This window comes from Lytechinus pictus, chromosome 5 (genome assembly GCF_037042905.1).
Source record: "Lytechinus pictus isolate F3 Inbred chromosome 5, Lp3.0, whole genome shotgun sequence".
Taxonomy (NCBI): Eukaryota; Metazoa; Echinodermata; class Echinoidea; order Temnopleuroida; family Toxopneustidae; genus Lytechinus; species Lytechinus pictus.
Genome location: NC_087249.1, coordinates 7203415 through 7217723, shown reverse-complemented (window position 1 = coordinate 7217723; position 14309 = coordinate 7203415). Strand labels below are relative to the sequence as shown.

The 14309-nt window shown below is 35.7% G+C and overlaps 1 protein-coding gene across 1 annotated transcript; it reads right to left on the bottom strand.

The window, feature by feature from the left end:
* Window positions 1–1240: 1240 nt before the first annotated feature.
* LOC129261870 (uncharacterized) lies at window positions 1241–6662 on the bottom strand. Its single transcript, XM_064099306.1, has 2 exons — window positions 5334–6662; window positions 1241–1362 (listed from the first exon to the last, which is right to left on the bottom strand). The coding sequence occupies exons 1-2, from the start codon at window positions 5806–5808 to the stop codon at window positions 1241–1243; spliced, it is 597 nt and encodes a 198-aa protein (XP_063955376.1). The 5' UTR covers window positions 5809–6662.
* Window positions 6663–14309: the final 7647 nt, after the last annotated feature.

Sequence of the window (14309 nt, the reverse complement as noted above, 5' to 3'; positions counted from 1 at the left end):
TATAAAAATATGCAGCCTGTAGCTGTCAAGAAAATTTATATATTAGTAATTTGATTGGTTTGAAAGCAGTATTAACATCTAGACGCCAGGATAAGAAAGAGGATGTTTTCATGAACAATAAGAGGAGGGGGAAAGGGGCGTGGACGTGGGCGGATAAGGTGTCTTTTATAATCGAATTTGGAGAGGGGGTAGGAGGAGACAGCGGTGATGAATTCTGATGAAAGGACGGCATCACCGACATCAAATGATACCAGGGAGAGAAATATTGAGAGGGGGAGGGGGAACCAGAGAGGGGAGGGGAGAGGGGAAGGGAGTGATACGCAAAGAGCAGGCGCATTATCAGACCGCACACGTACAAATGCCATAATTCTCTTCCAAATTAAGTTTGCATCTTCCCTGATCAAATCAATTCGCGCTTGACCTTTTGTTCTGTGTGTGTGTGACACGCTGAAAGATGACGAAAGAAATATCAAGATTCAACACACCAATCCCTTTCATTGTTTGCGGACCATATTATTTCGATACGTTGTGATGTCATACTGATCATTATGATGTCATAAAGGAAAAGTAGATCGTGACAATGACGTATATTTTGGGCAGAGCGCAAGCCACCTAAATCAAATTTGTGTAACCTACTGCGCGTGCGAATCGACTAATTCTGATAAAAACTGGGGTTTATTAAAGCTATTTTCGGGTCGTGCCCTACTAACTGAGTTTACTAGGCCGAAATAGTACAAGAAAAAACGTCATGGAAGTAGACGTGAAACCTTTTTCAATGAAAATAACGCATCCAATTTTCGGCGGCTTACACTGATACAAAACTACTAAAAGGGATAGGTGTAAATATGGATGAAGAGTCGTTAACGTTTAGAACATATCATACAGAGTGCATTTGTAATTTGACTTATTTTTTAATCTATGAATTTCATATTTCAGTAGTCGTTCACCCCCTTACATATCCAATCCATTCCAATCCAAAGGTCATTTGATATAGCGCCTTTTCCTTTCGGTTACAACGCGCTGCGCCACATAATAAGGATTCTCGGATTGAAATATATAATTTCAGCTATCACTCCGATTGATTGATTGATTGATTGATTGATAATGATTCATTCATACATTCATTCACTGAACGAACATTGAAAAAAAAATCAATTGTTGATTTAATGATCAATTGATTTCATTTTTGCTGTAACATTGATAATAAAAAGGAGTATGAAAAAAAATGTTTGCATTATGTTTAGCCTACATTCATTTTGATAAGACTATGAGGTAGCGTATTATCAATCTCATTAACACTACCATGACTACCATTCCCCCGACTCCCCATCATTACATCAAGGCAACATGTAAGCATAATATCTAAAATGAAAAAAAAAAAAAATCACATTGATTGATGAAATGCAGCGGGCCTGTGATATTGATCATTATGTTAAAAACTACAATAGTAGTTTGAAAGCGAGTTTTGATGACGTCATCAACGTAAAATACGTACTTTCTATTTTGAAGTTATCCTCACAGTCACATACTATGACTATGAATGAAAAGGGTCTAATATTTGACAAGCAGTGACATAATTAGAGTTTGCAAATGTTTGGTGAGAAATGTACACTTTATCCAGGGCAAACACGTATACATGTCGGTATGACGAAAATACATCATCGATATTCGTTGATCAGCTGGGCCAATTTCAACTATTTTGTTCATTCATGCACACGTTAATATTTACATTCTCCATTCTGTACTCCTTATTGTATTTCGAATGAATATTTTGTGTGGTCTTAGTAATTATTAGGTAATAATAAGGCTTATTTCAAAGCTTAGATTTTTTCAACCAGATGACATTTTAAACCACTTTACTCTAGTCTACACTCTAAAAATACTGAGTAAAACTTTACCCAATATTGGGTAGAAAGGGAACATGCATGTTCTACGCAACATTGCGTAAAATTTACAAAATATTGGGTAAACCTTTTTTTAGAGTGTATATAGAATACACTCAATACCCAAGTCTCTCAATTATCTTTACCAATCTACATAGGCTGATGAATCTATGAAACAATCAAAAGGGAAAATTCAATTTTATATATAATAAAAGTTTAGGTGAAATTATAAGTATTTTTTTTTACATAACATTACGTAAAATTTACACGACGATGTTATTTTAAGCAATAAATCTTTAAAATATATTTCAACACAATATCGGTAAACGTTTAAAAATGTAAAGAAATATGCACGTAAACGAAATGGGGATTTTTTTAAAATTTCATTATATTCATTTTATTATTTCAATAAACTTCATTTAGACTAAAGAAATTCTTAGCATGTCCAAATTAATTAGAAGGAAAAGTCATAAAACAATATTATCTTACAAGGACCGAAGAATCGTATTCTCATGCGGGTCAGATATTTCATCAGTATCACATATTTCATAATCGATATTAATGAATGCAAAGAAAAATAAATATTTGAAGCGTTGTTTTAACCCGCATCACTTAACAAGACAGAGGAATGTAATGTTCAATCCATTTAACCACACTGATAATTAGGTTGTTACTGAGAAAGATATTGAAAGACATAGCATGTACTATCTTGTAACCGCATAAGTGGCTCATAAAACACCATAACCATGATGATTACTGTTATTTATAGCAAGGAATACATCTGCGCCCTTGAAATTATCCTTATATAACTAATTTTCACTGAAAAACATTAAATAAAATAAGCTGATGATGGTCGATATATAATTCCAATTACCTGCATGAGTTGAGCCATCCATGTTACTATTTACCCATTAATTCTGAAATGAAAGTGTTAAACCCGAGTACATTTCTATTTTTTTGTAACTTTACTTAATCAAGGAAAAGAAACAGTAAGGTTTCTAAAATTGATATTAAAATTATTATAATCGAATGGTTTCTAGATGAATGGCATGTCTTTAACAGCGAAACAAGGGAAAGTTTTAAGGGGGACGATTCAATGACCTTGATAACCAAGATAGATATGATTTGCCTATGATCCATTTATTATAATACGCATTACACAGTGAACACGCTGTTTACTAAATGAATCGTACGGTAGTTGTTCAAAAGTTTGAACAAGCATGTTTAATATATTGAGAATTAAGTATTGAAAATAAAACTTTCTTGTTAAGATTTTATACATTGTCTTGTTTAAACTGTTTAACTAATATGAGATTCATATAGTACACAGCGCTGTATAAAAAAATTAAACAACGTATTTGCTGTGTAGAAGAAACAAAATGGTGCTGATAATAACATTTCTAAAATACACAGCATAAGAGCGCTGTTTATTTTTTTATACAACGCTGCGTACTGCATGGACCATACAGAAGTTGTTTAAATGGTTTATACAACGCTTTTTACTCTATGAACCTAGCGGTTGTCGGTTTAAACAAGTATTTAAAATCTTTAAAAAGGAAGAAAGTGTAACTTCTCATATTTTCCCCTAATAAATTAAACAAGGTTGTTTAAAACTGTTAAAGAATACTGTGAGGTTCATAGAGTGTTGTATAAAGTTTTAAACAGCTGTAAAACCTGCCTTATGATAAACAGTTCAGGCCACCAGCAGATTCTTAGCAGCGGTGGATTTATGATTTAGCAGAGTGGTTGGACTCAATTTTTCACATAACTAAATTTCATCATTCTTATTCACCCCCGCCCCACCCCCCTCCCTTATTGACGTCAGGGGCTCCATTTTTTTCTTTAACAACTGTTTTGTTATTTTAAAATTTTAATATTTTTCGTTCCATGCATGGTGGATCCGTCACTTGAATTTTATATATTTATTCATTTATTGTCCATTAAGGAAATTCGTTTTACATGACGGGTTTACAGACACAGAAGACTGGAGGGAGTGCAAATACATATGTCGTACATGAGGCCGCCATCAATTTCAAGCTTAAAGGGGAATCCAGCCTTGGCCATGAAATGTTGTGTTGGGAAGGAGAAAAATAAATCAAACAAAATGGTGAAAGTTTGAAAGAAATCGGACAAGCAATAAGAAAGTTATAGCTGCTTTAAAATTGAGATCACTAATACTATGTAGATTTCAAATTGGCAACTGGGAAAGTAAATTATGACAAAGGGCAAGGACAACTTTCCCATATAGGCCATGTACTTTATTATAAGGGATTTGTGGTTTTCTCCTAATTAACCATTCCCCCGGGGCAGTAATCTAAATATAACCGAGGTAGTATATTGTTTTATGTCCTCATGAAAGAAAAATATAATTTGAAATAAAACTTTTGGGAAAAATGACATTTTAGCCATAATATGTATTGGAGTACATGGAAGAGTAGTCCTTGCCTTACATCACTATGACATCCCTTATGCGGCCAATTTGAAGGCTCCATGGGTATAGTGATTACCCATATTTACAACTTTTAAAAAATCATAACTTTCTTGTTATTTGTCCAATATTGTTCAAACTTTCACCTATCAACTTGTCTGATTTTCCTTTTCCCTATAAAAACAAGTTTTTATTTGGTTTGGATTCCCCTTTAACCGCTCACGATGGCGGTCTCCTGCGTTCATTTGTTAATGTTGTTTTGTATTATTATTAAAGTGTGAAGTATAATTATGCTCACACCATTTTCTTTGTTCTAATTATGTCTTATGTTTATATTGTATACATTATAGATTATTTTGTATATTGCAAACAATGTAAATGTTTTTGACAATGTATTGTGAACGCAGAAATAAAAATAAAACAAACAAACATGTTATAATAATAATAAGCAAAATATGTTTATAAGTGCAATCATATCAGAATTACGTCATCATTCAAGTATGAATTAGTATTACCATTTAGTTCCTAAAAAAAAAATTTTTTACTACAAATTTTCACAATATTCACCAAAAGTGTACAAAAACATTCCCATAATTTCACTTTGGAAAATGCAAAATCGCCCCAGTGACAAGCTTGGTCGCTTTGCTCCCTCGCTTTCGAGTTTCTTTTAAAAAAAATTAAACGTCCTGCCCCCCCCCCCCTCCCCCCCCCCCCCCCCCAGGAAAAAAAATCTGCATACGGCCATGATCATTATTGACTATACATTTTGGGGATCTTGATAGGCCTAATATAATTCGAGGATCCATGATAAAGACTTTTTTAGACGGAAATATCTTAACCCATCTCAACTTCGAGCTTGACACAGATTACTGCGCACAATCATCTTCTTGTGATTCAAACATAATTTGTTTGTTTTGTGTGTGCGTGTTTTTTTAATTTCATTTCCTATTCAAACGTTGTTAAAAGATTCAGATTTGTCTATTTGTTTTGCTTTTTTAATTGGTAGAAATAATTATACTCACTTAATCTTCTTCTGCATACTCCCTGAGGCTGACTATGGATCTGTATTGCTGTACTGGTGTCTGGCACGCATTCTGATCCCGACTCACACCGTCCAAGATAATCCCACTTTCCTCCGCAGCTCTCCCCTTCAACTTTGGCGCATCTCGGGCAACAGTTACACACTCCCAACGTGATCTCGCCCTTGCAGATGAGCTTGGATGCCTTCTTGGGGCTACAGTGGAGCCTCTCACACGGAGGGCAATTTAGGCTGGTCAAGTCCTCGGCTCCTCGCCGAACAAGGCGGTGGAGGTCTTCGAGGTCCTGCAAGAGTTCTTCCTCGGTCAGCTGTAACTTCTCCAACTCGGTGTCCCCCGCAGTACCCCTCGCGTGCCTCGTTTGCCTCGACGTATCCGCCTGCTGCGACAGCGCGAACGACCCAAATATCGATAAAATAACCAAAGGAAATATACTCTGTATGCTAGCTACAGGATTCATTTTTTTTACACTGAGGAAACTTATAATTTATGGGTAGTGAGATATTTCCACCTTTCGGAAGAGAAAGTTCTCCTTTCCGTTTTACGACCGCTTCCACACGATAATATTGACGTAGGGAAGAAACAATAAGTAGCGTTCCACTTGTTGGTGTGTTTGTCAACGACTAGTAGTCAGACGAAACTCAAATAATCAAAGTCAATATTGGGATTCAAAAGCGATGCTCAGGTAATGTTGGTTCTTTGCTTTAGGGCCTTTATAAAGTGATGCTCCTGGCCATTGGTTTGATGATACTGTGGAACTCAAGAGGTGGTGAAACAACATCGGTTGATGTTTAAAAGCTTCTTGAATTTGATGTAGAATGGAGGAGTGGAATTCACAGAAAGTTGAATTGCGTTACGGGTTACTGACCCGACCGATTAGGCGAAGCAAGCAATAAGAAACGCATTAAATTTCAAGAAAACGTTTTAATCGTTTCCAGTTTTATTGGTTATTCCGTATCTGTTCTGGCAGTATCGGTGTTCCTATAATGGCCAAGAATACCAAGAAGCTTTCGTCCAGAGATGAGACAATCGAAGGCATGTTCCTGAAAATGAGCAACTACAATATGTTTCAACTTCTCCTGTAGTGGTGAATTTTATGCTCTTGGAAACCTGAATTGCTTCCAAAGAAGAACATTTCTACCAGCAATTATGTTAATAGGTTAATGTTCTAAGGTGGGAATTCGTCTCCTCCGTGTAGCCAGCCAGTCATAGTCCATTGATAATTATATTGCTTTGTATATCTAGACCGCGGTTATCAACCAAACCGAAATGGGTAATTTGTCACGTTCGAGGAGGAAATTACGACGGTTTCTCCGCCAACACGATGCACTGCGTAAATGGAAGCGACCTAAAACATCGAGGTATTTTGATTTGACGTCCCCCTCCCGACTGAATGGATCAGTCTGCCTTCGCATCTCATGGTATTCAGCCAATCGTGTCTCGTTTAGCGGAACTGTCAATCAGCAACGAGGCGTATCATTCGTCACACTTCCAGCCAATCGCATGAATCAGCGTCTCGTGTGGCCACGCCCTTCTGACAACCTTTCACCAATCCGTTCGATCGTTTCGGTGTGCTATTTCAATACACGCGTGCCAGACCTCTTCGTCACTGATCACCGACAATGTCGCTCTCCCTTTATTCGTCATCTCTCTCTTCTTACTTACTTTCGGTCCATAATTATCCTCGCTTCTCTTTTCACTTGACTTTGACATAATTCTCCATCTCATTCTTTATTTATGTCCATGTCTTCCATTTTTTAAATATATTTATTATGGTCAGTTTGTTGCTGTTGTTCTTGTTCTTCTTCTCCTCCTCCTCCTCCTTCTTCTTCTTCTTCTTCTTCTTCTCCTTCTTCTTCTTCTTCTTCTTCGTCTTCTTCTTCTTCTTTTTCCTCCTTCTTCTACTTCTTTCTCCTCCTTCTTCTTCTCTTCTTCCTCCTTCTTCTTCTTGCTTATCCCTTTCCTTCCTCTTCTTTTATTTTGTCCCCGTCTTGTTTCCCCCTCTCTCGTCTCACATTTTCCAAGCTATATATGTTTTCTTCAACTATTAAGGTAGCCAGAAGTTTTCATCATGGGTGCCCAAGACGAGGGGGCGAAGAAATCAATTTAATGAAAAAAATAATAAATCAAATAAATCCAAACCCCTAGGTAGAAAAATTATTTGTATGTGTCTCATCCGTAGAACATGTCTCAAATGATTCCTTGTTATGCATGGATAGTTTTATTTCCCAAACTTTAACGACTTTCCCGCCAAAAATCGGGAATAAAAGACATTTCCAATTCGACGTATATTACTTTGAGATAGTGATTTAAAAAGGTCACGCCTCTATGAAAGCTATGTGGTATAGTGAAGAGGGTGAACTCTAAAACCCTGAGTGTTAACAGCGACCCCAGTTGGTGTCTTTCTAGGTCACACATCCATAGGTAATAAACTTACACCCTATAGAGTTGGACATAACACCAATACAATGAATGCTAGAATAATAACCAAACGTGTTGTTATAACACTCATGGGTGTAAAATAGAGGTAAAATAACTTGCGTGCATCGTTCTCTATGTGCAATACACTGGTTAACAGTTTTGGTGGTTGTACGGGAGGCCGGGAGGGGCACATAGAAATCTCAAAATTGTCCCCCCCCCCTCCTGAAATACAAATCAAAATTCAAGGTCAAGTACACCCCAACAAAAAGTTGATTGGAATCAAACAATAAATCAAACAATCATAATAACACTGAAAAATTTGGTCTAATATCTGATCGATGGTTCAACACACTGCATAATAGAAATATTTTCTCTTTTTCCTACAATGCATGTATAACTATTGGTTTAGTTTTCCATGGAACATATAAAGTTATATCATTATATTTATTGTGATTTAGTGAAAGGCATGTTTTACATATCCAAAAATTGAAAAACAAAAATATCAAATACTAGAATAGCAAAGAGAAAAGTGAGTTGTTTTAAATCGTCAGTTTTTATCGACGGTCATTTGCATTTTCCTACTATCATGATTATGTGAATAACAAATGTTTTATCAAAACAAATTAAATTAAAAAGCTTAACCTTTCCTATTTTTTCATCATTCTGATCAGTAGCGGATCTAGCGTTTTGCTAAGAGGGGGTTTGAATAATTGATTTTAGACCCTATGGATACGTTTTTTCCTAAATATTTGACAAGCCTCCCCCACCACAAAAAAAAAGGGGGGGGGGTCATCGTTCAAAAATTAAGGACGTTTGGTCGCCAGAAAGAGACTGAAAAGAAAAGTCATCACACCCAAAATAAAGGCATATTCGGTTCTCTCCCGCCCTCTCTCTTAGTTGCAGTTTGGGGAACCGAAACGGGGGGGGGGGGGGTAGACCATAAGACCATTACCCCTCCCGGATCCGCTTATTTGAAAGTAAGTGAGAACTTAACCTGCATGCTTTTCTAAAGTAAATCTGAAATATAGCAATCACGTCTTATATATGACATATAATGTTTTGTTTATCCCATTCAAGTTTCGGGTTCAGATTTTATTTCGAGCTTAACACGGGAAACAAAATGTTTTCATTTTTTTCAGCGAGTTTGTTTTCTCTCCGTCTTTTACATCAAAATAAGATGGATGTCCGCTTCACGCAATATATTAAAAGAAAATTCTGTCTGACAGAAAATGAATGCTCTTTACATGCTGTATGCTGTATATATTGAACATTTTATCTGACAGAAAATATGTTTTGTATATGAAATATTTGAAAATACTGTGACATAAATGTTAGTTACTTGTTTACGATTCTGTTCTGGCGGATCCAGGATTTTCCAAAGGGGGGTGGGCACAGTTTCCCGAAAATTTAAAAAGCCAAAAATAAATGTCCTCGCTAAATGTCCTCGCTTTCAAGGGGGGGGCACACAAGAACGGCAAATTTACAATAGAAATTTTGATTATGCCTCTCAAGGGGGGGGGGGGTGCCCGCCCTGGATCCGCCAGTGGCATTTTGCAAACTCATTCGATGCAGCAAAGATTATCGAAATTAACATAATGTAAGTGACTGCAACTCTTCAAGGATCTTTTAAGAAACAATGTATGAAAATAAATACAGATTTTAGATCTGTCTTGAATGCCCCTCGTCAAATTTGCATTGAGCCGTCTGGTTCGCAAATGGTAAGCTGAATTGTGCAATTTGTATACTAGTCGATTCGAGCTTCCTTTCTGCACGAGTTGTTTCGCATTTCAAGATTGGACCATATGCAAGTAGGACTTTCTCAAATCTTGAAAGGTCTGAAGCAGTCTGGTTGATGTTGGTATTTACAAATCATGTCGAGACATCTTACGTTGGTCTACCTGTCAGACAATTACAAAGTTTAAAATACAAAATAGGATGCAAAACGATCCATTATTGCCAAGGAATGACGTTATATTGTCAGAATTTTGAAGGAGAGCAATAACATCACGCACAATCTTTGATCGCCCTAGTATTGTAAATGTAATCATTTCATAAAAAATGTGTTGTATATGCATTATCAAAAGTGTTTTGACGACATGCACTAAAAAATGAGGGAGAAAAAAAGAGAAGAGGTATGACAATTCGTATTAGCTTATACCTAAATCCATTCGCGCCTTATATTATCATGTCTATGATCAGGGGCCGCGGAACGATTTCGAAGGGGGGAGGGGGGTGGTGATGACATGCATAAAATCACACTTTATTGGTTATTTTCAATTTTTTGTATATAGTTACTGACAAGGGGTCTGGGCTGAAGCCCCAACCCATGGTTCTGCGGCCAATGATATTAACTTGCATCGATAGAACTAATGTATTGTAATCAATTCAATTCAATTCAATAGTTTGTTCTCTTCTGATTGACATTTCAGTCATTTTCATTTAAAATATAAAAATCAATAATATCATGAATATAGTACAAAAACAATGAATGTATAAAATGTAATTATGTATATGGAAGGAATCAAAACTCTGTCATTTACAGGGGCCGCGGAACGGTTTCCAAAGTGGGGGGGGGGGGCTGAGCCAAGAATGGGGGGGGGCTGACCATGCAAACAATCACAATCAGGTCATTTTTACGTTTTTGTACACGGTTTTGGAAAAAAAAGTGGGGGGGGCTGATTTACTTAATCATCATATTTGACTTTAAGTTATCATCAATTAATGCAGAATAAACTAAGTGTAATGAGAGAGTTAAATTATAAACACTTACTTATCCCTGTTTATTTAGATCAGAACAATCATGCCAAATGTTTGATAATAATTGTTTCTTAACATTGAAAAAAAAAAGTCCTTCCTATATTTAGCTTGTCAAAGCGATGTATCGAGATCTCACTATACTTTGTAAGTGCGAATAACTATTTGTGCCATGCACTCTCAGAAATTTGTTAACCTGCATGTCACGTTGATATAGTGATATATTTCATTTGAATTATTATTTTGAATTATTGAAACAAGAGCATAAAAGAAGAAAGTATAACGACATAAAACATTTGAAATAATTATGGGAGACCGCCATCTTAAGCTTCGAGCTTGAAATTGATGGCGGCCTCAAAAAGAAGAAATGAACCAGACTACATTGCAATAATATATAAACTTATAACAAGTCTTGGTTAAGTAAAATTCCTATTCGTTTAATTTCGTGTTGATCAACTGTTGATCATAGGTCATTATGTAAAGAGAGTTAAAATTTTAACCAACCTCATTTTTCTGAGCATTTACCTGGTATCCAAGAAACAAGCGAAACGGGGGATTCTTCAGAATATTCACAATTGTCTTGATTTTAGTATTGTCTTTGTCAAAAGATACATTAAGAAATTATGCAAACATTTTTTAGGCAACGAACTCAAAATACACCATCCAATGTTTTATTCATTTATTTTTTATTCATTCATTTATTTATCTACGTATTTATAATCATATTAATTTATTTATTCAAGTATGTATTCATTTATTCAGTCAATCATTTCATTCATTCATTCGTTCATTCATTCATTCATTCGTTCATTCGTTCATTCATTCATTCATTCATTCATTCATTCATTCATGCATTCATTCATTCATTCATGCATTCATTCATTCATGCATTCATTCATGCATGCATTCATGCATTCATTCATGCATTCATGCATTCATTCATTCATCCATTCATTCATTCATTCATGCATTCATGCATTCATTCATTCATCCATTCATTCATTCATTCATTCATTCATTATTGAATTTTTTTATTAGAAACTATTAATGGGTCTATATAATTATGTCACTTTGTAAAGTTACCACTATTCACAGCTAGGGAGGTGTCACATGGGGAAGGGGGAGAGGCAAGGGGTGAGCGCCCCTATATGTTTGTTCCATCTAATGAAAAAAGGGCAAAAGAAGGAGAGCGGGGAAGATACAGAAGAAAAAAGAGGATGAAAATGAGAGTCTCATTAATTTATATTACCTTTGATATTCAACCGAGGGAAAAAAAGTATAATTGATGTAATTTTGCCCCCCCCCCCCTCCTTACAAAAAAAGACCCCTGGCTCCGCCCCAGGCCTGACTATTCATTGCAATTAAACAATATTCCTGCCCAAACCATGCAAATAAGATTCTGCACATATTAATATGTTTGACTGAATAGATTAGTAAATGGGTCTCTCGGGTGGGTCTGCACTGCATAATACAAGTGGGAGAAGGTCGAAAGTGACAATTAGTATTTCCTACAAATCCCGAGGGAGTGTGAGTCTGCATATACAGTAGTTGACAGAATCATCATCAGGAAATGTAGGATAATTATCTCAACACAGAATATAGATGTTCTTTCTTTATCACGGAAATAAAGATATTGTCATAGGGGTCGTGCGCCTCCATCGCAAATTTCTTTTAGCTCACCGAAATGAGTAAAATTGTGTAAGAACCTTTGCTGTGGGTGATCGAGATAGAGAGAAGCAGAGAGGAATATACAGTATAATTATATCATGAGAGAGGGAGGGGGGGGGGCAGACGGGATAGACACCAAACGTAAAACTATAAATAGGCATTATAATTATGACATGGAGAAAATGGACAGGAAAAGTAGTTTGTCGCATATCAAATTGTCATTTGTTTTGTTGCTTCTTCCCTCGCAAACAAAAAGCATTTAACCTTTTCTTTTATATGCCGTTTTTCTTCCACCTTGGTCCAGGACATGAAACTCGTAAATATGATTTTGGTCAGGAACTACATTCTTGATTGCTATAATAGAGAAAAGTTAAATAACGGAGAAAGAAAGAAAGAAAGAACTTAAAAACAAAGAAAGAAAGACTGAAAGAAAGAAAGAAAGAAAGAAAGAAAGAAAGAAAGAAAGAAAGAAAGAAAGAAAGAAAGAAGAACGAAAGAAAGAGACTGAAAAACCAAAATGAAAAAAGGGAAATTAATAATGGAAGAAATAATGAAGATAAGAAAGAAAGAGAGAAAGAAAGAAAGAAAAAAACGAGAAAAAAAAAAGAAATAACAAAGAAAAAAAAAGAAAGAAAGAAGAGAGAAAAGAGTTTAAACAATTGTTGTTATAGAGTGACGGGCTTAAACAACGTGCTTAAAAATTTATGCATCGTTCTTACAGTGCATGATTATTTCAAGGGGGTGTGCATATCAGGGGCCGCGGAACGGTTTTCAAAGTGGGGGGGGGGGGGCTGAGCCAAAAGTGGTGAGGCTGACCATGCAAAAAATCACAATCATATGGTCATTTTTACGTTTTTGTACACGGTTTTGGAAAAAAGTGAGGGGCTGAAGCCCTCAGTCCCCCCCCCCCCCCGCTTCTGCGACTTCTGCATATCACAAAAATCAGACGAGCTCCCCAAAAGTTAAAAGGTCACCACTCTCAAATGAAGCCAGAGAAGGTGTTAAAAAAACACGGAGGGGGGGGGGGTAATACATTTTAACATGATCAGTCAAGCGTTGACACACACATTAAGAGGGCGACATTCATAAATCATGCACCATCAGAAAAAAAAAGATCGTTTGATCTCTCGAGCGAGCTCTCTCCAGAGCACAAAAAATTACATGTCGTTGAGACAGACCGATTGGTCTTATTATTGATGACAATAATAAGTTCGGGCAGGAGGTAAATTGTTCGACATTGATAACTTATAAAGATGGTAAAGGTAAAGTCACTTTCGAGAAAGAAAAAGCGAACACTGAAACTACGACCTTTAAAACAATAAGCGTAAAAAATCAGATATTGGATGAAAGGGGTACTCTTGGCTTAAAATGATTAAAATAAATAGAAAAATAAAATCACCGTGCTAAACTCAAAACTCTCAATTTAAAAAATTAAAAAATTATTGAATTTAAACGGTAAAGGACAATTCCACCCCAACAAAAAGTTGATTTGAATAAAAAGAGAAAAATTCAACAAGCGTAACATTGAAAATTTCATCAAAATCTGATGTAAAATAAGAAAGTTATGACATTTTAAAGTTTCCCTTAACTTCAAAAAACACATCCTGGTTGGTATGCAAATGAGGAGACTGATGACGTCATCCACTCACTATTTCGTTTGTATTTTATTATATGAAATATGAAATATTCTAATTTTCTCCTCATTGTCAAGTGAAACAACAATATTAATTCCTCCTTGAACATGTGGAATTACGATTGTTTAAAACGTTATGGTTCAGTCAAGTTGGTCCTTATTGTCAAATCTGCAAAAAATAAAATATTGTATAATTCGGACAATAAAAAACAAAAGAAATAGTGAGTGAGTGACATCATCGTCTGTCTCATTTGCATGTCACTGAGTTGTGCATATTAGTTATTACTGTTTTGTGAAAAACAAGCAAAACTTTAAAATGTCATAACTTTCTTATTTTACATCCGAATAGATTTTCAGCGTTATGCTAGTTTGATTTTTTCTTTATTTATTCAAATCAACATTTTTCTGGGGTGGACTTGACATTTAACAGATTACAGGCTTATACACGTACATCCTTTTTATAATTACAATTATATTGTACTGGA

Coding starts and splice junctions, on each gene's coding strand:
- LOC129261870 (XM_064099306.1), bottom strand. CDS start 5,808: ATGAATCCTGTAGCTAGCATACAGAGTATATTTCCTTTGGTTATTTTA. Junction 1,363..5,333: donor AGTATGCAGAAGAAGATTAA/GTGAGTATAATT, acceptor TTTTCATTTTAG/ATATTATGCTTACATGTTGC.